At 36.3% G+C, this 23425-nt stretch overlaps 3 protein-coding genes across 3 annotated transcripts in view; 1 reads left to right on the top strand and 2 right to left on the bottom strand.

The window, feature by feature from the left end:
• The window catches only part of colec12 (collectin sub-family member 12), a 47457-nt gene extending 46890 nt beyond the window's left edge, over positions 1-567 (bottom strand). Inside the window, exon 1 of the mRNA XM_073848260.1 lies at positions 43-567. Within this exon, the coding sequence (XP_073704361.1) occupies positions 43-49 (7 nt within the window). The 5' untranslated portion in view covers positions 50-567. The remainder of the gene's footprint in view (positions 1-42) is intronic.
• Positions 568-5272: 4705 nt separating this feature from the next.
• clul1 (clusterin-like 1 (retinal)) lies at positions 5273-18877 on the top strand. The gene is made up of 9 exons (XM_073849549.1): positions 5273-5351; positions 6492-6603; positions 6708-6856; positions 8023-8193; positions 8298-8733; positions 11640-11762; positions 14393-14607; positions 14787-14965; positions 18598-18877. Exons 2-9 carry the CDS (start codon positions 6501-6503, stop codon positions 18611-18613), a joined length of 1392 nt encoding a protein of 463 aa, XP_073705650.1. The 5' UTR covers positions 5273-5351; positions 6492-6500; the 3' UTR covers positions 18614-18877.
• Positions 18878-20429: 1552 nt separating this feature from the next.
• The window catches only part of yes1 (YES proto-oncogene 1, Src family tyrosine kinase), a 41536-nt gene continuing 38540 nt past the window's right edge, over positions 20430-23425 (bottom strand). The window contains exon 12 of the mRNA XM_073848088.1: positions 20430-22617. Coding sequence (XP_073704189.1) covers positions 22409-22617 — 209 coding nt within the window. The 3' untranslated portion in view covers positions 20430-22408. The remainder of the gene's footprint in view (positions 22618-23425) is intronic.

Genomic DNA, 23425 nt, shown 5'->3' on the forward strand with positions numbered 1-23425 from the left:
CTAAAAATGTGCAAACAGTGGATAACTTGAAATGCATCTTACCCTTCATTGTGGTAAAACTGAGGTACACCGTTCCGTCACCAGCCAAAAGTTCACATCAATCTCATGACAATAGAGCAGACTCGAGAATCGCGTTCACGCACTTCCACACTGAACTTTCACAGATGCGAATATTCCACCTGAAACATGCGTAGTATGTTTCTCACCCCTTCAATCCGTGTGACTGAAGCTAAACTTTCGTCCAAATAAAAAACTCGCGGACACAGATGTTTACAAGTCGTACAAACTTATTCTCAAGACGCAAACTTTTTCTCTCTCTCCATGAGAACCGTGTTCACGATGGAAATTCACTTGAGGTGAGTGAGGATGCCTCCTCTTCTGCCTTTTGGCTGCAACCCGAGAACCAGAGAGAAATTGGGACTCCGTAGGGTGTCTGCTAGTCCACTTGTGTTCTACATAAACTGAATCTCTTAAAGGAAAACCAGGTGAAAAGCAGCGGCTAAATCCTCCTCTTCACTGAGACTCTGAATGCGCTGCACCGCATCTGGAGTTAAACTTCCTCTTGGCACATGGGAGGGTCTTACACGTTGCACTGGTTAGTTACTGTTGAGCTTTAAGTGCTGTGAAATCTTAATCTGTAATAAGAAACAGCATAGAAAACATTACACATTATATTCTGCACTGTTATGTTGGCTTAACATGGGTTAAATCTGTGCTACACTTAAAGGGATAGTTGACCCAAAAATACAAATTATGTCATTAATTACTCACCCTCATGTTGTTCCAAACCGAAAAGACCTTTGTTCGTCATCGGAACACAAATGAAGATATTTTTTTTTATGAAATCTGAGAGCTTTCTGACCCTGCATAGATGAGAATGCAGCTACCACATTCAAGGCCCAGAAAAGTAGTAACTATTTTATCGATGTCCTTACAATGTTTCTTGGCCTGGGAACATTTCAGTTACATTGTTGTCTATGCAGGGTCAGAAAGCTCTTGGATTTCATCAAAAATATCTAAATTTGTGTTCCAAAGTTTGGAATGACAGAAGGGTGTAATTAATGTCAGAATTTTCATTTTTGGACAAACTAATCCTTTAAACACTAAATACGCAAACATTTCCGTGTGAAATAAGTCTTTTGTAACACTTTTAAATGTGTTAGGCTGAAATACTGGATATAAAAGTAAGGACTGGAGTTGTCACAAATTAAAGTTATATACCAGTAGGCCTAACTACCAAGTTTTGAGCCGAAGTTGAAATACAAAAATGAGTGTTTTCTTTAGCAGTGGTTTTGTGTGTTTGAAATATCAAATATCTAGTTCACAATCTTCTTAAATTCAAATAACTTTTATTCTCAATAAAATACCAATATCATGTTTTTCAAAATATCTTCTTTTTTTTTTTTGTTCAACAGACGAACTAAACTCTTTGTAATTACTTGGTAATTGATGACAGAATTTTCATTTTCAGGTGAACTATCCCTTTAAGTATTATATACAGTTAAGGTCAGCAGTTTACGTACACCTTGCAGAATCTGCAAAATGTTAATTGTTTTACCAAAATAAGAGGGATCATACAAAATGCATGTTATTTTATATTTAGTACAGACCTGAGTAAGATATTTCACATAAAAGACGTTTGCAAATAGCTGAATTTATCAGAAATGACCTTGATAAAAAGTTTACATACACTTGATTCTTAATACTGTTCTTTTTTTGGTGTGACAGTTGTTCATGAGTTCTACAAATTCTTTGGTTTTTCAGCATTTTTGTGTATGTGAGCCCTTTTCAACAATGACTATGATTTTGAGATCCATCTTTTCACACTGAGGGACTCATATGCATCTATTGCAGAAGGTTCAAACACACTGATGCTTCAGAAGGCAACACGATAGATTAAGAGCCAGGGGGTGAAAACTTCTTGAATTTGAAGATCAGGGTAAATTTAACTTCATCTTCTGGGAAACATGTAAGTATCTTCTGTAGGATCTAAAGGGCAATGCTAAAAAAAAAAAAAAAAGATATTTAGTCAAAATAAGAAAAATTTACACATCTTTATTCTGTACAAAAGTTTACACCCCTGGCTCTTAATGCATTATTTTTCTTCTGAAGCATCAGTGAGCGTTTGAACCTTCTGTAATAGTTGCGTATGAATCCCTCAGTTGTCCTTAATGTGAAAGGATGTATCTCAAAATCACAGTCATTGATGGAAAGGATTCAAATACACAAAATGCTGAAAAAACAGAAATTGTGGGACCTGAAGGATTTTTCAGGACAAACAAGGGACTCATTAACATCTATCACTAAACTTTTGAACAGTTTGAACAGTTGAAACATTTCTTTTATGTGAAATATCTTATTCAGGTCAGTACTAAATAAAAAATAACCTGCAATTTGTCTGATCCCTCCTATTTTGGTAAAATAATGAACATTTTGCAGATTCTACAAGGTGTATGTAAACTTTTGACCTCAACTGTAATTATACAAATAATTTATTACAATATTTGTTGAATATTTGTCTGAAATATGTTACATAACTTGGACTTCAAAGGTTCCAGGATCCATTTTGATAGTTTCTCGCTCATAATGTGACAATATTCTCCGTTATAAAAGATTAAAGCATGTTAAAAAATATCATGTTCATCATGTGTTAAATGTATTAAAACACATGACCAACACCGAAATTCATGTGTTATATGGCAAAAACATGAATGTTGATATAAGTATACATGCATTCATAGTGTTACAGAATCTCCTTAAAGGGATAGGTCACAAAAAAACTAACATTTTGTCATCATTTACTCACCCCTACGTTGTGTATTTGTTTCCCTACTATGATAGTCATTGGGGCCAACAAATGTTTGGAATTTCTTCAAAATCTTCTTTTGTGTTCAACATAAGAAAGAAACGTATACAGGTTTGCAACAACATGAGGGCATTTTTCTTGAACTATTCCTTTAAACAGTTTAGGTATGCCAGCTTTTCTGGCTCTGAATCTATGGGCTGCCAAGTGAAAAGTCCTTTGCGTGTGTTGACTGTTGCTCAAAATTGCTTGCACAATTGTTCCGCTCCCTTTGGGTTTAATAAGCACACAGCTCATTTTGTTCTTTCTTTGCATTTCTCTCTAAATCCTTTTGCCACAGGGATCCGTGATTAATTATTTGACATCCCGCTGGATTGCTCAGAATCGTGTGATCCGTTGCACCACACAAGTCTAGCACCACACCGGACAGAAATGTTTTTCCAACTTAACGAGGCTAAGCGTTAACGTAAAAAAAACAACTCCAACGTATTAAAGCTGCACTGCTGTGCTCTAAACCGACTTTACGTGGCCTCTTAAGTATCGGAAGCTTTCGTGCCAGAGCAGGTGCCTATTTACCTTTGGAATGACACTTTACCATAGTTTCCACAGTTGTTACAGAAATGAAACAAAATGATTCTGAAAGCTTATACAGCAGCTGAAGGACATCCAATATTAATACTGTGGCTTTACAGAAAAATTTCATGGTACATTTTCTTAAGGAAGAGGGGCTGTATCGCAATGTTTTCATTGCATGTTCTGTCGTTACTGTTTATATGTATTCTGAGGTTTCCGTGCTCTCAGATCCAGTAATTCACCCTCGGCGTGCCAACCACCAGGTCTTTGGCACTAGATGAGCGCGACAGGTCCAGATAGGGTTATGAGAAACAGGTGTGTTTAGACATAGCCGAGATGGACATACCAGTGGCCCATATTGCTGTTTCTCATTAGAGGTTAGAAAATACTATTTTCAGGGTCACAAGCCCTGAAGAGAGGGCACTTTTACAAGGACATGGTGCGCTAATGAGAAACGTGAGGGGAATGTGGGCCTGAACCACGTCTTTGTTGCCAATTTCTGCTTCATTGTATATGCAAGGTTGACAATGTTGTTTTTAAACCTTGAAACCTTAAGACTTTACGATATATATTGCGAAACTTAGCAAATTTATCTTTGATATATTTACCTTTACCTAATATTCACACTACCAGTCAAAAGCTTTTGGACAGTAAGGTTTTTATTTGCATTTATTTGATCCAAAGCACAGCAAAAACAGTAAAATTTTGAAATATTTTTACTATTTAAAATAACTGATTTCTATTTGAATAAATGTTCAAATTTATTCCTATGATTTCAAAGTTGACTTTTAGCATCATTACTCCAGTCACATGATCCTTCAGAAATCATTCTAATATTCTGATTTGCTGCCCCCCAAAAATATTTTTATTATAATGTTGAAAACAGCTTTTTTTTAGGTTTCTTTGATGAATAAAAAAGTTTTTTTTTAAATCTAAAATAGAAATCTTTTGTAACATTATAATTGTCTTTATCACGTTTGATCCATTTAAAGCATCCTGGCTAAGTATACATTTCTATAATTTATTCATTTCAAATTTACCTTTGTTATAAAAATAAGTAAAAATAGCATAACACAATTAACAAATAATACCTTTCAAGAGTTTGCAATCTTTTTTTAAAGTAATTTATACTTTTATTTAGCAAGGAAATTAAATAATAATAATAACTTATGTTCTTTTAAACATTCTATTCATCAAAACCTGAAAACGTACTGTATCACAATTTACACAGAAATATACGTTTTGTGAAACTGTTTTTAACATTGGTAATAATAAAAAAAAGTTTTTTTTATGATTTCTGAAGGATCATGTAATGCAGAAGTAATGGCTGCTAAAAATTTATCTTTACATCACAGGAATAAATTACATTTTAAAATATATTCAAATAGAAAAATATGTAATATGTATCATAATATTTTACAATATTACTGATTTTAGTGTATTTTTTAAATAAAAAGACATTTATAATGTTGCAAAGGTTTTATATTTCAGATATATGCTGATATATATTTTTGAGCAGCAAATCAGAATATTAGAATGATTTCTGAAGGATCATGTGACTGGAATAATGATGCTAAAAATGTAGCTTTTAAATCACAGGAATAAATTACATTTGAAAATATATTCAAATAGAAAACAGTTTTTTGAAATAGTAAAAATATTTCAGAATGTACTATTTTGCTGTACTTTGGATCAAATACATGCAGGCTTAGTGAGCAGAAGAGACTGTGTCTCACTGTTCAAAAGGTTTTGACTGGTAGTGTATAACTATGTACTGAGAATGACAGAACAAAAGCTTGTTTTGGTGGCTGGATTACATCCCGGACAGCCATAACCTCTAAATGCTTTAATTGGATCGTCTCTGGTTCTACTTAGTATAAATAGAAGTGTCCAGGTAAAGAGAAACAGCACACCTTCCCTTTGCAGCAAACAGCATTAACACACCGCACAGTCAGACATCAGTAGGAATTTTCTGGTAAGTTCCTTTTTTTGGTCTTTATATAATGTTAAATAGCTCTGTTTACTTATCTCTCATGATATATAGTAAAATATGAATAAGGTTTATTTATATTAATAATATTATTATACTTTAATACTTTGTAAAGATCCTGAGATGGTTAATTGGCCAGTACTGTATTACTACTTATGATTGCACTGTACTGTATTGTACAGTGGATGCAAACCAAATATGCTAAATGTTAATTGCTGTGTTGATATATCACTGATCTAATAGCAAACAGATCAATAATGAATTTAATCTACAGATAATTTTAGGATGTCATCATAAAGCTAATTTTATACGAAATAAATGTATCTATGGCGTGTACTTACTTAATTGCTTAAGCAGTGATTTAAAAGCATATCCTCAATTTGACTAATGCAGACACTATTGTGTAACAAACTGGGCCACAAATATCATGATGCACTGATTGTTTTACCAGCACTCAGACATATGATGTGACAGCTTTATAACACTAGCTTTTGACTTAGACCTGCCAAATGTGGTGGCTCTGTTGTGTTCATTTAAGACAACAGATGGCCATGAAGTAAAGCTGGTGAACTTGTGCTCCTCTAGTGGTATTTCTAGAATATTTGCCTCTTAAGATAGCACCTCATATGTCTGTTTGCTAATCTTGAAACAAGGCCAAATGTATGGTTTGCTATAGATTTTAACATTTGGTCATGACTTGTCTGGGTCTATAATATGAAGCCACATTCCGTAACCTACTAAATTGCCTTATGTGTCACATATTCTGCCTCCTTAATCCCACAAAGAAGCTTCTAGAGAATTGGGACTCAGTTTGCAGTGGAAGTATCTGGAAACAAACATAAAAATAGATTAGATACTAAAATACTAACACAAACCAACCACATGGATTAAAGAATGACTACACTAAGTTTCCAGAAGGTTATAAAACACTGAATTTCTTTGAACCGTGAATTTTCAGTGAAGATGCAGTGCCACTCAGTGGTTACTCACAGCTGTTACTGCTGATCCATCATTCTCATGATCAAAAGACTGACTGGGACAAGAAACAAGAGACAAGATGTGTTATTATTGATCAATTATTTTACGAAAGTCTCTAACACTTACAGGTTTTGTTTTCTTTTGAAGTTGCTGAGGATGAGGGGGTTGATCTTCTCTCTGGTTATACTGGCGTCTCTGGGGGCCTTTTATTGTGCCCCTGATAGTGCCCTGTCTCCGATATCAGCCAACACTCTCAAACGTGAGTGCATCCTATAGTCAAAGAAATGATGCTCAAATTAATACACAAAAGCCAGGGAACAACCTTATGTCATGTAGATGACCTGAAGCATTATGGTTTTTCAGGCCTGTCTATGGAAGGGGAGAAGCTGGTGGATCAGGAGGTCAGCAAGGCGCTGTTTGGGATCAAACAAATGAAGGAGGTGATGGCCAGGAATGAAGAGAAACACGCAAACCTCATGAAGTCCCTCTGGCACAGTGGGGAGAAGAAAAATGTCAGTGAATTTTTAAGTAGCATTTTTTAAAATCAAAAATAAACTTGTGTTACTTGTGTTAAACAAACATAAAATACAGTTGAGGTCAAAAGTTTACATACACCTTGCAGAATCAGCAAAATGTTAAGTATTTTACCAAAATAGGAGGGATCATGCAAATTGCATGTTTTTTATTTAGTATTTACCTTATTTATATTTTAGTTATTTCACATAAAAGACTTTCACATATAGTCTAAGAGAAAATAATAGTTGAATTTATAAAAAAAAAGTATTTAAAAGATTTATCTTAATACTATGCTGTTACCTGAATAATCCACATTTGTGTGTTTTTTTTTTTTTTTTTGTTGTTGTTTAGTAATAGAGTCATTTTTTGTCCTGAACAGTTAAATTGCCTGCTGTTCTTCAGGAAAATCCTTCAGGTCCCACAAATTCTTTGGTTTTTCAGGAGGTTCAAACGCTCACTGATGCTCCAAAAGGAAACACAATGCATTAAGAGCCGGGAGGTGAAAACTTTTTGAATTTGAAGATCAGGTTACATTTAATTTATTTTGCCTTCTGGGAAAGATGTGAGTATCTTCTGAAAGGCAGTATTAAATGAAAAATATATGATATTTTGGCAAAATAAGAAAAATTTACATATCCTCATTTGGTTCAAAAGTTTTCACCCCCGATTTTTAATGCATGATTTTTCCTTCTTCCTTCATTTTTCCTTGCATCAGTGAGCATTTTAACCTTCTGTAATAGTTGCACATGAGTCCCTCAGTTGTCCTCAGTGTGAAAAGATGGATTTCTAAATCAATACTAGTCATTATTGGAAAAAAAAAAACTATAAAATACAGCTGTGGATCATTCAGATAACAATGCAGTATTAAGAATCAAGCATATCTAAACTTTTATACAGGGTAATTTTTTAATTTTAATTAAATTTAACTCTTATTTTCTCTTGTGGACTACATGTAAACAACTTTTATGTGAAATATCTTATTCAGGTAAGTACTAAATAAATAAAAAAAATAACATGCATTTTGTAGGATCCCTTCTGTTTTGGTAAAATAATTAACATTTTGCAGATTCTGCAAGGAGTATGTAAACTTTTGACCTCAATTGTAAGTACTGTAAGTTGATAAAAATGTTTGAAACTGGTCATTGGCTTCTTGCACCATCAGGGGGCAGCAGAGATCGCACAGGATATAGAAAAGAAGCTGAACGAAGCTGAACAGCAATGTAAAGAGTCTCTAAAGTCCTCCTGGGAGGAATGTCGACCTTGTCTTGAGGAGACCTGCAAGAACTTCTATACAAACACCTGCCGCCGTGGATTCGCCACCTTCACCAATAAAGTACTACATTCTCATCCATCTTTACCATTTAAATGCTGTGTTTTGGAACTATATAATATAAACTAAATCAAAATACTAAAGTTGTATTATGCATTTCTCCACAGCTACAGAACTTCTTCCAAAGGCTGAGCTCTCGCTTTGACCCTCGTGATACTCAGGATGAGGTAGTGCTGAACCAGAGTGCAGAGAATCCTGACCTGGAGGTGGTGAGGATTGAAGACTCCTTCAGCAACCTGCTCACCAAAGTGGGAAACCTGGTCAATCGCAGTGTCGTGCTAGTCTCCCATTTCCACCATGAGATGGACCAGGCCCTACGCAGAGCTTTCAGTCCTGAGCTTCAGGAAGATAAAGAGAGGGAGCTGGCACTCAAGCCTGCCAACAAAGCTCTTGATTCTGCCTTTCTGGAGGGTGTGGGCCTGGATGATGTGCTGGAGTCCTTCTTTGATTTTGGCAGAAGTGTGTTGGAGGAGTTTGGGGCCGTAGTCACACAAGCCTTCAGTGACATTCATGATGCTATGGAGAAGACAGAGGAGGAGAAAGGTGCTTTATCCTGGCAAATGTTTGTTCAGCCAAAAATGAAAATACTGACATTATTTACTTACCCACATTTCAAAACCAATAACTTTGTTCTGTGGAACACAAAAGGTGCATACATAAACAATCTATTAATTATTTGCAATACAATGAAAGTGAGAATAGGGGCTGTCAGTTTACACAATGACAAAAATATCATAAAATAAGTTATTTAAACAGTTCATGAGACATTTGATGAGTAAATAAAGTCATTTAACACAAGAATACGCCTGTAAATTTCCCAAGGTCCGTTCGGAACGATGTTTTCTGGCCGATAAACTATAAAAACATTTAACAGCCAAATTAAAACCCTCCTCTAAAGCCCGCACTTAGAACAAATAAAACGTTATCATCCGTCGTTCTGAAGGCTAATACGCCATCATTATTATAGTTTATGCCCGTTCACACCGAGCACGATAAATGTTTTATGAGCTAGAAACGACGCAGTGGAACAATATCATTAGAGGCAGAACGATATTGACAGCCAGTCAGAAACTACACGACTCAAGCGTTTGAATTAAAGCGGCAGACGACATAACTGTAGTGCGCATTTATAATAAACAAAACGTTATTGTCCAATTATGTGGACGCTAAGCCTAGTTATGTTTTATGCGTGTATGTGTCAGACTACAACACAACAATACCAACCGTGACACAGAGGAACTATCTGTAATCACTTTAAAGGTTGTATCAGCGATTTCTAGCCTAAAACATAAAGTGTCAATTTCAGCTGACCTTTCTTCATGATCCGCTCACTGCCTGCCCCATAAATTGTCTGTGAAAAAAACGCGTCTCTCTGGTCAGCCTAGGGTCCGAGATATGCCAAAAAAAACAATCGGCACTACCAACCTTTCCACAGATAAACAAACAGTGTTCCAACCAATCAGCGTCAGGGGTTTGGTGTTGTGGACTTTCGCTCCGCCTCCCTCACATCCCTGCACCAGTAGGAAAGTCCACAACACCAAACCCCTGACGCTGATTGGTTGGAACACAGTTTATATGTGCAATAGTTGATAGCGCCGATTGTTTTTTGGCATATCTCGGACCCTAGGCTGACCAGAGAGACGCGTTTTTTTTCACAGACAATTTATGGGGCAGGCAGCGAGCGGATCGTGAAGAAAGCTCAGCTGAAATTGACACTTTATGTTTTAGGCTAGAAATCGCTGATACAACCTTTAAGAGCTAATTATCCAGATAATGAACGATAAAAACATTGACAGACGGGGTGTAGCTAGTGGGTGACAGAGGTCTTACTTAACTGCAGTGTGCTCTTAAACGTTATTGTGCACTGGTGTGGATGATAACATGTGACACTGGACAACAAAACCAGTCATAAGGGTCAATTTTTCGAAATTTAGATTTTAACATCATCAAAGCTGAAATAAATAAGCTTTCCATTGATGTATGGTTTGATAGGATAGGACAACAGGGTGGCCGCGGATCCTTAAAAAGTCTTAAAAAGTCTTAAATTTCGTTGTCCTAAAATAAGGCCTTTAAATGTCTTAATTTGTCTTAAATCTAAATCCAAGGGTCTTAAATTTTTTACACTTTGAAAAGGAAAAGTTTATCGTTTTGAGGAGAATCTCCTGCGCAGGTTCTAAATCTGTTCTGTTGCTAGACACGCGCTTGCTTGACAACGCCTCAGTGTTGCCAGATTTAGCGGGTTTCCGCCCAACTACACGCATTTGAATCGCAGATTAGCTGTTAAGTTTAACCATCATAGAGTAAAAGTTTATAATTAGCACATGTTTTTACGTTGCCGCACACAACTGGCGCGAGCACGCGCAGAGAGAGAGAGAGGAGAGAGAGGAGAGAGAGGCGCGCGGCGCGATTCACACAGATTGATTCCTCTTTAACTGCTATTTGAATGGAAACGTACATACCAAGTCATGTCTTAATACCCGTTTTGGTATTCTGTTTAACAGTCGTTTATGTCTTCAGTGAACCGAAACAGCTGAGAAAGAGATGCGTGCCAGTATTCGGTTTGGGCATTTGGCCTTAAAGAGACAGCGTCCTATAAATACCTGCAGTGAGAAACACTAGTTATTTTACAATTAATTATTAAATTTCCCCTCCTGAATACTAGTGTTATTGATTTTATTACTAACTTTATGTTGTATTCATTTACACTTGTCATTTGTGTAATTGTTCTTGTTTTGTTACTGAACTTTAGTTCAGATAGTAGTTTTTGCTGTGGATGAGAAGTAGCCTACCTAAAGTAAGCATTCAGTAATTAGGAAAAAACAAACTTTTTTTTTTTTTTTTTTTGCTGATCCGAAAAATGATCCGATCCATGACTCAAAATCCGTGTTTGTTACACTGTTACATTGGCTTCAAAGTGTGTGAGAGCCTTGACTTTGTCATGGAATAGAAAATAATTTCTTCTTCTGGAATAGTGTTTTCTGTTGAATATTCCCAAGAATAATCAGTTAAATAAAATAATAATTTAAAATATCTTCATAGTTTTGTGCTAGACTTTTGCGGGACTTTCAATTTGGTCTTAAATTTTGTTTGAAAATGGTATTAAAAAGTCTTAAAATGTCTTAAATTTAACTTGGTCAAACCTGTAGACACCCTGGACAATATCTGGCCGAGATAAAACTATTTGAAAATCTGGAATTTGAGGGTGCAAAAAAAAAAAAATCTAAATATTGAGAAAATGGCCTTTAAAGTTGTCCAAATAAAGTTTTTAGCAATGCATATTACTAATCCAAAATTAAGTTTAATGAATGGATAATTTTGACCCAGTGTATTTTTGGCTATTGCTACAAATATACCCATGCTACTCAAGTTTTGTAGTCCAGGGTCACATAGTTATCGTTCTTGGTGGTTAACAAACCTTAACTTTCTCTACATGTCTGTATTCTCTCCAGAGAAGAAATTCTTCCCTCAGTTTCTGCAGAACAGGAGACTATGCAGAGATCTGCGCAGACAGTCCTCAGAGTGCTGGCAGCTGCAAAGCAAGTGTGAGGCTTGCCAGGGAACCTTGTTTAACGGTAAAAAGTCACACTCGCATTGATTAGATAAATGGATAGTTTACCCAAAATTGAAAATCCTGCCAGCCTCATTCTCATGTTGTTTCAAACCTGAATTTATGGAACACTAAAAAGGGAAAGTCCTGTACTCACTATAATCCAGCTCTTCAGAAGTGTGAGGAATAGACCAAAGTCATAGTTTATTCACTGATAATCAGATAACAAATAACTGTTAACTACTAGATGAGAGTAAGTTGATACTGAAAATCAAATCAGTCAGATTCATGAAATAATAATTTAGGCTTGTTAGTGAAACAGATCCAACTGATTCCTTAAGAAAAAGAAAAAGAAAAAAAAAATGGGAGAACAAGCTGTTCTCCTCACCATCATACAGAATCCAGAATTTCTCCTTCATCACTGTTCCACGGAAAAACTAAAGTCATACAGATTTGGAACAAGATGAGATTGATGGAGTAAATGATGATAGAATTTTCTGTCCCTTTAAAGAAGTTCACTTTCAGAATTAAAATTTCCTGATAATTTACTCACCCCCATGTCACCCAAGGTGTTCATTTCTTTCTTCAGTAGCAAAGAAATTAAGGCTTTTGAGGAAATTTTTCTCTATATAGTGGACTCAATGGTGGCCAATGGGTTGAACGTCCAAATTGCAGATTCAATGCTGCCTTAAAGGGCTCTACACAATCCCAGCCAAGGAATAAGGTCTTATCTAGTGAAACAAACTGTGATTTTCTAAGAAAAATACAAATTTATATACTTTTTAACCACAAACTCTACCTCACACATTACATAATCGTGCATACATGACATTAGGGATGGCTCGATACCACAATTTTGACTTCGGTACGATACTAGGATCTAATACCTTGGTATCGATACCAAATCGATACCATAGGTAAAAAAAATAAAAAAAAAAGGAAACAGGCAAATATAGGTGAATTGAAAACTCTATGAACAACTGTGCAAAGAAATTGTTACAAAAAATAATAAAAACTACAATTTTGATTTTAGAAGAAACAAAACTGAAGAGATCTAATTAAAATAAAGTAATCTCTTAATATATGTGACCCTGGACCACAAAACCAGTCTTAAGTCGCTGGAGTATATTTGTAGCAATAGCCAAAAATACATTTTATGGGTCAAAATTATTTAATCTTTTTTTTATGCCAAAAATCGTTAGGAAATTAAGTAAAGATCATGTTCCATGAAGATTTTTTGTAAAATTCCTACTATAAATATCAAAATGTATTTTTTTATTAGTAATATGCATTGTTAAGAACTTAATTTGGACAACTTTAAAGGTGATTTTCTCAGTATTTTGATTTTTTTTGCACCCTCAGATTCCAGATTTCCAAATAGTTGTATCTCGGCCAAATATTGTCCTATCCTAACAAACCATACATCAATAGAAAGCTTGTTTATTCAGCTTTCATGTGATATATACACCTCAGTTTTGTAAAATGTAAGCTTATGACTGGTTTTGTGGTCCAGGGTCACATATTTTCAGTCTTTATCACAAAGAAAATGTGAATGCAACCAGAATGCAACAACAACAACAACAACAAACCCAACAGAGTAGAGGATACAGGTTGGATTGTGATTTTGGGACTGAATAAAATGGGTTCACATATACATATCTTTTCAGTCTTTATTTTTTTGCTAGCTCCTTTGACCGCTGCAGAGCGCGTTTCATCTGTGTGAGCCGTTTGTCTGATATCACGCTTGCCGGTTTTACTCCAGTTTGCGGAACACTGCCGCATAGTGGTGAAAATCGGAACAGCGGATGAAATACCGAACTGAGCAAACTTTTGATATTGTACCGTTTAAAAAAAATAAATACCGGTATTTTCACAGTACCGGTATACCGCACATCCCTACATGACATAGTCGCACTTCAGTCACAAAGAAATTAAGGTTTTTAAGGAAAACATTGCAGGATTTTTCTCTATATAGTGGACTCAATGTTGGCCAATGGGTTGAACGTCCAAATTGCAGATTCAATGCTGCCTTAAAGGGCTCTACACAATCCCACCCAAGGAATAAGGTCTTATCTAGTGAAACAAACTGTGATTTTCTAAGAAAAATACAAATTTATATACTTTTTAACCACAAACATATGACGTAGGCGGAAGTATGGACCCAGTGTTTACAAAGCAAAAGTGCAAAGAAAGTCAAACAACCGTTACAAAAAAAAGGTAAAACAACGATGTTGGGCGATTTAGAAGTTGGAGGAGAACATGAGAGTTTTCCGCCTTACCCTACCTTTTTGAACCAAAGTACACAGACAAAGAACTAACCGCACATGACTTTTCCAACATGATTACGCAATACGTAAAGATGCACATTTGTGGTTAAAAAGTATAGAAATTTTAGTTTCTGATCGTTTCACTAGATATTGCTCAGCTGAGAACGTGAAGCAGCATTGAAACTTTATTTTGTACCTTCAACCCGTTCCTGGAATGTTTTCCTCAAAAAACGTAAATTCTTTGCGACTGAAGAAAGAAAAACAGAAACGTCTTGATATGGGGCTGAGTAAATGATCAGAAAAGTTTATTTTAGAAGTGAACTTCTCCTTTAAGAAAACTCTCACCAGTAGTACTGATCATTCCAAGTACTTATGGTTTGATTCACAGAATGCCCAAATGTAAGAGAACTGCACATCGAGTTGGATGAAGCCTCTCAGATGTTGGAAGCGTCTAGGCAGCAGTATGAGGAAGTGCTGGGTATTGTGCAACGTCATACTGATGACACCATCAGCTGGCTCAACAACATGGCTTCTGACTTTGGTTGGGTGACTGAGCTCGCCAGTAACAACACCACTCTTGAGAGCATCTTCAGCATTGCCACGGTGAGACAATTGATTTTGAAATTACCACTGATTTTGTCATACTGTGCTATTTTAGACATGTAGTATTCATTGAAATGCTACATCAATATGGTAATTATTCAGTAGGTGAGAAATAAAGCAACAGTGGTGGTAGATTGTCAAAAAATGATATACTAAAGCTATTGATCCTAAAAAACAAGGTGGTGGCACAGACTGAGGAGGGCGCCAACACCCCAGCAGCAGACACTACAGTGGAAGTGAATATTCTCAACTCCCCCACTCTCTCCCTGACCGTTCCTGCGGGTCTCAGGCTGCAGGATCCCGCCTTCATCCAATACGTGACACAGGAGGCTCTGGGCATGTACAAGCAGATAGCCAGGTGAGACACTTTCCAATTAGTCACATCATGAAACATGTCAGAGTAGTTCACACTCATTTCACAGGGACAGTTCACATCTCATGAAGAGAACACCCCACAGTTTAATCATAAATCAGGGGCTCATCAAGGAGGAGCCACTAGGGTGCCTCACTTAAAGGGATAGTTCACCCAAAAACTGAAAATGTGATGCTTATCTGCTTACCTCCAGGCAAGGCCATAACCAGGGTTTGAAAATGAGTGAGGTCCGAAGTAAGGTGTTAAGAATCGTGCTATAATAACACCCACAAATGCACTACATATAGCCTAAACTTCAAAATAGACAGACATGTAGATGACTGGGAAAGATTTTTTATTCAGTATAATGTTTTACATGGAAAGTTCGTTTTTTTTAGGTGAGGGAATTTTTATTTTATAACAAGTTATAAAATTAATGTTAGAATAATGACACTGACATAAAACGTGACAACATCTCATTTGACCGTAGATACTGAATGAGGAAAAAGCGTTTTTCTCAGAGTCAACCGCTTTCACGCACGTCTTTAAAAATAATAGTCTAGCGTCAGAAAAAACAGAATTACTTTTGTTTCTTTGACTGCACACTCGCGACCCTCTCAAAACGTTTTTGCGACCCACCAGTTGAGAAACACTGCTTTAATTAATGTTTTTTGATGACTTAAGGTTAACTAAAGAGCATGCGACCGCTTCCTGCTGGCCAGCAACGTTAACGTAATTTGGCATAGTAGCCTATTTCATTCTGTAACAAACAGGTTTGTATTATGATATTGTTTTTGATAGTGTTATACATTTCTTTCAGATATTAACGATGATGACTGCGTTTGTCTTACCGATTGTGGTATCTTCCTGTCAGCAATTAAGTTACAGATTGTCTATATCAAGGGTCACCAAACTTGATCCTGGAGGGCTGGTGTCCTGCAGAGTTTAGCTCCAACTTGCCTCAACACAGCTGCCTGGAAGTTTCAAGTATACACAGCTGCCTGGAAGTTTCAAGTATACCCATTAAGACCTTGATTAGCTGGTTCAGGTGTGTTTGATTAGGGTTGGAGCTAAACTCTGTAGGGACACCGGCCCTCCAGGACCGAGTGTGGTGACCCCTGGTCAATATAATAAGCTTTTTTTTTTATTATGAATGTACAATGTTGCCAGATATTGCTACGAAAAACAAGCAATTACAAAAAGAAAGAAAAAGATATCCAAAATAAGTTCAAAGCTTGTGTTTTCTAAATAAGATTAATATATCACTAACACACTAAATTGGAAAAACGAGTCAAAAAACATGTATAATAGGTGGATCTGGCAACAAACGGAGGCTGCACCTGCGCTCTCAAGCCCCGTTCACTGCGCTAGCTTCTCGCAGCAACATGAATTGCAAACACTCATGTGATATGAGGTGGTTTAAACAGCTAAATAATCATTCAGAGAGCTTGACATTTTATTTTTGAAAATATATAAAAAAAATGACCGAGATCCGGACCTCGGTGACCTCATAGCTGGCTACGGCCGTGCCTCCAGGGCATCTAAGATGTATTTGTTTCTTCAGTAGAACACAAACAAAGATATTTAACTCAAACCGTTGCAGTCTGTCAGTCATACAATGGCAGTCAATGAGCACCAAATCTTTAAGAGTAAAAAAAAAAAAAATAAAAAAAAAAAAAACCTACACAGACAAAACCAAATTAAACCCTGCGGCTCATACATTAAGGTGTTAAGACACAAAACGATTGGTCTGTGCAAAAAAAAACTAAACAGTATTAATATCATTATTTACCTCTGATCCACGCAATGTTCTACTCTCCTGAGCGCGTTCACAACAGCCAGCACGTGATGCGTCGTGATCTGCCATACGTCACTGATTGTTTAAATAATGCATATTGGCCTCTCAAAACGGTAATTACTTGTGCTTATCATGATTCTGGCAACCAATAAAAAAAAAAAAGATTACATTTCCTTGTGCAAACTTATCTGGGAGTGTTGACTTTTCACTGTTGTGAATGTGCTCCATACAGCTGAACGTTCCGGTGGATCAGAGGTAAATGATGATATAAATAGTGTTCAATTTCTTGCACAGACTGATCGTTATGTGTCTAAAGACTTCAATGTATCGCCACGAGCCGCAGGGTTTAATTTGGTTTCGTCTGTGTATGCGTTTTTTACTCTTAAAGATTTGGTGCCCATTGACTGCCATTATATGGCTGACAGACTGCAACAGTCTGAGTTAAAAATCTTGTGTTTGTGTTCTACTGAAGAAACAGAGTCACCTACATCTTGGATGCCCTGGGGGTAACTAGATAAACATCAAATTTTCATTTTGGGTGAACTATCCCTTTAAAAGTATTTAATGCTTGTAAGAATTTAAATGATTATTGACCCTATGTAGCCTAGTGTATTATATTTCATACATTAAGGCCTCTAATATATCAAAACGACAAAAAAGTAGATGAAAGACTGAAGCTTATTTAATTTTCTATCCACCTTATTCTTCAACATGGAAGTAAGCCTATAGACGAGACTTCTGGTTTATTAGCTGCTATAGGGAAATAACAAGAACAACAACGTGCAGTAAATAGTAAAACTGTTTGCACTACAAACCAGTGTGTTCATAATTAAGATATTACTTTAATATAATATGGTAAGACACACTAATTTGCAAAATTAAGCCGAAAAACAAGCTGTTTTGTTGAGCTAAATATAGCTGGATGCGGATAAGACCAGAAGCCAGACCCATAAAATTTACAAATGGCTGCGCCCACTTTTACAGGAAAAATAAGGTGGATACATAATGTTCAGGGAAAATTGTGTTAAAATGTATTAACTATGATAAACCAGGCTTTTAAGGAACATTTATTTGTGCAACTCATAATCTTCATTGTACTGTATTGCATTGTGTTTGCACCCAAAATTAAACTACAGAGCACTGATCATAAAACTAAGCATTTAAATATTATCTTACGAAGCCATTGAGACATATAGTGTGACAGCTGATACTTTTGTGAATTTTATGTAAGTATTCTGTTATACAGTTTTAAAAATTTAACTGCTTTACGTTACAACTAGAATCAGAATTTTATCTTTTTTGGCCACTTAAATAACAACAACTGCACTAAATTACAGTATATGCCAATAAAAGCCTGATGTATCAAATTATACAAAATTTAAATTACATATGCAAACTTTTTTTAAAGTTTTTTTTAAAATATTTTTTATAAGATTTTTAATATTTGACTGATACTATAACTATTTGAAAATCTGGAATCTGAGGGTGTAAAAAAAAAAAAAAAAATCAAAATATTGAGAAAATTGCCTTTAAAGTTGTCCAAATGAATTACTAATCAAAAATTAAGCTTTGATATATTTACTGTAGGAAATTCACAAAATATCTTCATGGAACATGATCTTTACTTAATATCCTATTATATTGATAATTTTGACTTGTACAGTGTATTTTTGGCTATTGCTACAAATACACCTGTGCTACCTAAATCTGGTTTTGTGGTTCAGGGTCACATATGTCAGACTCTATAGGATTGATACATTTAAAATGCTAAACTAAATAGGTAAATAGGAAGTAAATATTATGCTCACCTCTGACAGTGTTCTTGTTTCTTTTTTTTTAGGCATGATGATGTATAATCTACAAGTTACCAGTTTCATCCCAGCACTAACCAGGGTACACTGGTACAGTCCTATATCCTATGTATTTACTTATTTTTGCATTGTGTTAAATTTAAAAATCAAGTGTCTGTAAGTATTGTGTTGTATTTATGGTCTTATCATGTGACAAGTTCCAGTTAGCTGCAATTGAATCTTGTCTTGTGTTAATTGACTTAAACATCAGTATGTCAGAAATGTACTTAAGGTTTAATTAAAATATATATATCTCTGTGTGATTGTAAACAGATATCTGACTCATTTCTTAAAAATAAACTAGGAAATGGTTTTGCACTAAAAGTAAATTATTTCATCAGCAGGCCTTTCTGTGTTCACTTTGGGAAATCTAAACACTATAAAGCATTATAAATGTTTAATTTAAATTGAGCATGTTTCTATGGAAGCCTGCAAAAATCAACATTATTGTGATTAACATACAATAGAAATATGTTTCTGTACAGTCCCAGTTCAAATGCTATCTCATGGAAGCCTGTTTATTCCACTGAATAAAAAAAAAAAAAAAAAAAAGTTAATTGTGACCTTTTCCTCTCACAATTCTGACTTTTTTTCCCCTCGCAGTTTTGAATTTTTCAGTCAGAATTGCGTGATACAAACTTGCAATTCTGACTTTATTTCTCAGAAATGTGAGATATAAACTTGCAATTCCGAGAAAGTTGCAATTCTGAAAAATTAAGTCAGAATTGTGAGTTTATATCTCCAATTATGACCTTTTTTGCAGAATTTGCGAGTTTTACACAATTCTGACTTAACTATCATTTACATGTTAAAGTAAGAATCATAAGATAATCTAACAATTCTAAGAACATAGTCTTTTTTCCCCCCGTCAAAACTGGACTTTAGAACTCGCCATTGCAAGTGCTAAGAAATGTAGAATTGAGAAAAAAAGTCACAATTGCGAGATAAAACTCACATTTGCAAGAAAAAAGGTCAGAATTGTGAGATGGAAAGCTCGCATTTATGAGAAAAAAAGGTCAGAATTGCGAGATGGAAAGCTCGCATTTATGAGAAAAAAGGGTCAGAATTGTGAGATAAACTCATTTGTAAGAAAAAAGTCAGAATTGCGAGTTTATATCTCACAATTCTGACTCGCAGTTGCATGTTATAAAGTCAGAATTGTGAGAAATTAACTTTAAGAACATATTAGTCTTTCCCTCTCAAAAACTCGCAACTGCAAAAAATTCTGAGAAAAAAGTCAGAATTTCAAGATAGAAACTTGCATTTGTGATAAAGTCAGCAATTCTGAGAATATATCACACATTTCTAAGAGAAAAAAGTCTGAATTGCAAGTTTATAATCGCAGTTGTGTTATAATAGATAATCTCACAATTCTAAAAACATACGAGTCTTTTTTCACTTAAAATCAGATTTTATAACTTGCAATTGGAAGTTGTGAGAAATTCTGAGAAAAAAGCCAGAATTGTGAAAAAAGTCAGAATTTCAAAATAGAAACCTGCATTTGTGAGAAAAAAAAGTTAGAATTGCAGAAGACAGAAAATCACAACTGCAAGAAAGTCAGAATTCGAGTTGTGTTATTCTAGATAACCTCACAATTCTAAGAACATACAAGTCTTTTTTCACTTAAAATCAGACTTTATAACTCATACTTGCGAATTGTGAGGAATTCTGAGAAAAAAAATGCTGAGAAGTCAGAATTCCAAGATAGAAACATTTGCAAGAAAAAAAAAAATCACTTCATCTACCTAAATGTCCCAAAGATTAAAGTTTTAAAAGTCTGAACAACACAAACACATATGATTAACAAGGAACCCACATGGCGTTAAAAGCATTACGTAAAACTTTATTTTTTACTGTACAAATTCTTCAGATTAGTAATCGTAACCATTGTTTCACAACAAATGTCCTCATCAAACTGCAGCGGAGACCCTCACCTTACATTAGAGTATTTTCTTTCTTTTTTTGACACAAAGAACAAAAATCAATAACAGAGTTTTGCACAAACTTGCCTGTAGCCCTTGTAAAACAGGAGGTGATGATGGGAGAGATGTCTAGTTGATGTCCTGCATACAGAAGGAGACAATACAGTCCCTGGGACAAAGGGCTCACAAACATGAAGGACAAAAGCAAGGCCTCTCTCTTCTCTAAATATGAAAAGCTACACCACAAAGGGGAGAAGAAACCAACAAATTAGCCCAGTCTGATTCATCCCAAGTGCAGTCAATTCCTCGTCGTGGATGAAATGAACCCATTACAGACAGTACATGACCAAACATTAAGACTGAATCTTTATGATGACGTCAAATTCGCCCTCTCTGTTAGACTTGTATCATTTTAACAGATCAAGGATGGAAGGCAAATTTTACTGACTCCATCCAACTTTGGTTGGTAAATGGTCTTACTCTGTAGTACCTGAATATTTCACAGTGATGCCTGAACAGGAAATGTAACAACTCCACCAGCAGCAAACGTGGTACATCATGGAGCTCAAAAAGGCTTTCTGTAATTCAGATTCCTGGTCGAGAAACTTGCAAAAGAGTCAAAACAAACAGATCTGCGTGAAACTATTTGAGCACGTTCACATTCGTATGTCAGGATGAAGAAACCATGGCTCTCTTGAAATATTTACGTATGAAATATTCTGTGAAAGATCAATAAATCTCTGTGGTTCATTTATTGGAGTGTACATGAATTGGTACCAAGAGGTTGGCAACACTACAAATGTGTTGGCACGAAAAACACAAACCTGGCAGTGTGGATGCTGATGTACATAAAAAAGCAACTCAGGCATTGCCGTTGCGATATTAAGACCCGTCAGGTCTCAACAGCAGCATGAGGAATGATGTTCGGACTGGTCAGGTCTAGCGTTTTGTTAATCAAAAGATCTCTCTGCTTAATTGCCGTCGAATAATTCAAGACAAAAATACGATTTAGAACAACGACTTTTTGCTCGAAAATTAGCAGCTGGCTGAAATGGCGATCAGTCGTCAGAAATGTCTCGCGAAGGCTTTCCAATATGAATCATCTCCCAGGATATGATTTCAAGCTCTCATAGAGATTGAGATTGATTGAAACTGAAATGAAGGTACTTTTTCAAAATCATGATTTGCTAGAAAAGGGTTTTAGAGAAACAAAAACTAAATTCTTCCCCTGTAATCAATGTTTTAAAATCTTTCTCAAAGCTCTCGTACATTCAGAACGGCTAATGCCCTCGTGTGTCTCATTCTCTCGGTCCTTCTTTGACTTTCATTTTCCTGTCACAGGTAGCGCCAACCCACTCAACCACAGTTATTGGTCACTTTTAAAAATCTACTCAGTCTACTAAATAAAAAAGGGAGAAAGAAAAACAAAGAACTCAAAAATAACAAAGACTGATTTTACAACAAGATTTAGTGTTTAGGTGAAAAAGAAAACGGACAAAAGGGAGAAAGAAAAAATGATTTTGTGCAACCGTGAACCAGCCATCAGCACTAAACTCATCGCTTGTTTCACAGCTCCCTCTGTCTGCAATGCAGGGAATCATCCCAGCAGAGCTCTGGGAGCATGACGTGGTCCCGCTCCAAACCCCCTCATACACACACCCTCCTCAACTCCACCACACTCATATCCTCAGGCAGAGCCTATATCTGTTGTAAAAGATAGCTTTATGCACTACTTTAGGGGGATAAAAGTAAAAACCAATCTCTGTAAGAACAAGTGTGCAGGGGAGCTGTAGGGGGGAGGTGCCACAATGGGTTTGGGAACCGTCCCGGTGGCTTATTAGCACGTGGTGGTGAGTCTCTGTGTCCCCGTAGAAGGTCTCTACAGGTTGTCTCCGGGCTGGTACTGTGGCTCAGTGGCGGTGAAGTAGTCCTCGAGGAAGGACTGGATGTATTCGAAAGTGGGCCGCTCGTCTGGCTCCTTCTTCCAGCAGAGCCGCATCATTTCGTGCAGCGACTCCGGGCAGCCCTGAGGACACGGCATCCTGTAGCCCCGCTCCACCTGCTCCAACACCTCTCGGTTCACCATGCCTAAAAAAAAAGGTGATACTGAGTCAGTTTGTGCAACCGCCCACTGTTCGGCGGCCAGACTGTCTCAGACAGGATGCATGGGGTGTGTAATTACAGCGGACACTTCGCTTGGAACCCACAGAGGATGGGAGCGTTGAGGACAGAGGGGACAGACAGTCTGGTGCTACGGGAGAGGAGAGGAAGTGTAAATCAGTGGGATGACCACATCCGAGAGCTCTCTCAGAGGAATGAGAATTTCTTAGATTTTTTATGCATGCGAAAAACACTGAGTGACCTTTTTGAGCTCAGTCTACTTTCATTTACATTCGCTTGCATGATGACTCATAACAATAAGGCTTGTGTGCTATACTTGAATAAATAAATCTGTTAAGTGGGAAGTTTAAAGCTGCTGGACTTCCTGTTGTGGCTTGGATGGAAATGCTTAAAAGAATAGTTCAGCCAAAAATGAAAATTCTGTCATTAGTTACTCACTCTCATGTCGTTCCAAACCTGTAAGACGTTTATCTTTGCAACACAAATTAAGCTATTTTTTATGAAATCTGAGAGCTTTCTGACTTTGCATGGATAGCAACGCAACTGACACGTTCAAGGTCCAGAAAGGTAGTAAGGACATTGATAAAATAGTCCATGTGATTAGAGGTTCAACACCGGCTCCTGTGTCAGCAGTATGCTTGTGAACGCATGTCGAAGACTGAGAAGGAAGAGGAGAAATTGTTGAATAAAGTTGTTATTCATGTAACATTTTGGTTGAACCACTGATGTCACATGGACTATTATAGGGATAACGATATAAAAATCTCACGATACG

This window comes from Garra rufa, chromosome 10 (genome assembly GCF_049309525.1).
Source record: "Garra rufa chromosome 10, GarRuf1.0, whole genome shotgun sequence".
NCBI classification, from domain to species: Eukaryota; Metazoa; Chordata; class Actinopteri; order Cypriniformes; family Cyprinidae; genus Garra; species Garra rufa.

Coding starts and splice junctions, on each gene's coding strand:
- clul1 (XM_073849549.1), top strand. CDS start 6,501: ATGAGGGGGTTGATCTTCTCTCTGGTTATACTGGCGTCTCTGGGGGCC. Junction 6,604..6,707: donor ATCAGCCAACACTCTCAAAC/GTGAGTGCATCC, acceptor ATGGTTTTTCAG/GCCTGTCTATGGAAGGGGAG. Junction 14,608..14,786: donor GCATCTTCAGCATTGCCACG/GTGAGACAATTG, acceptor CTAAAAAACAAG/GTGGTGGCACAGACTGAGGA.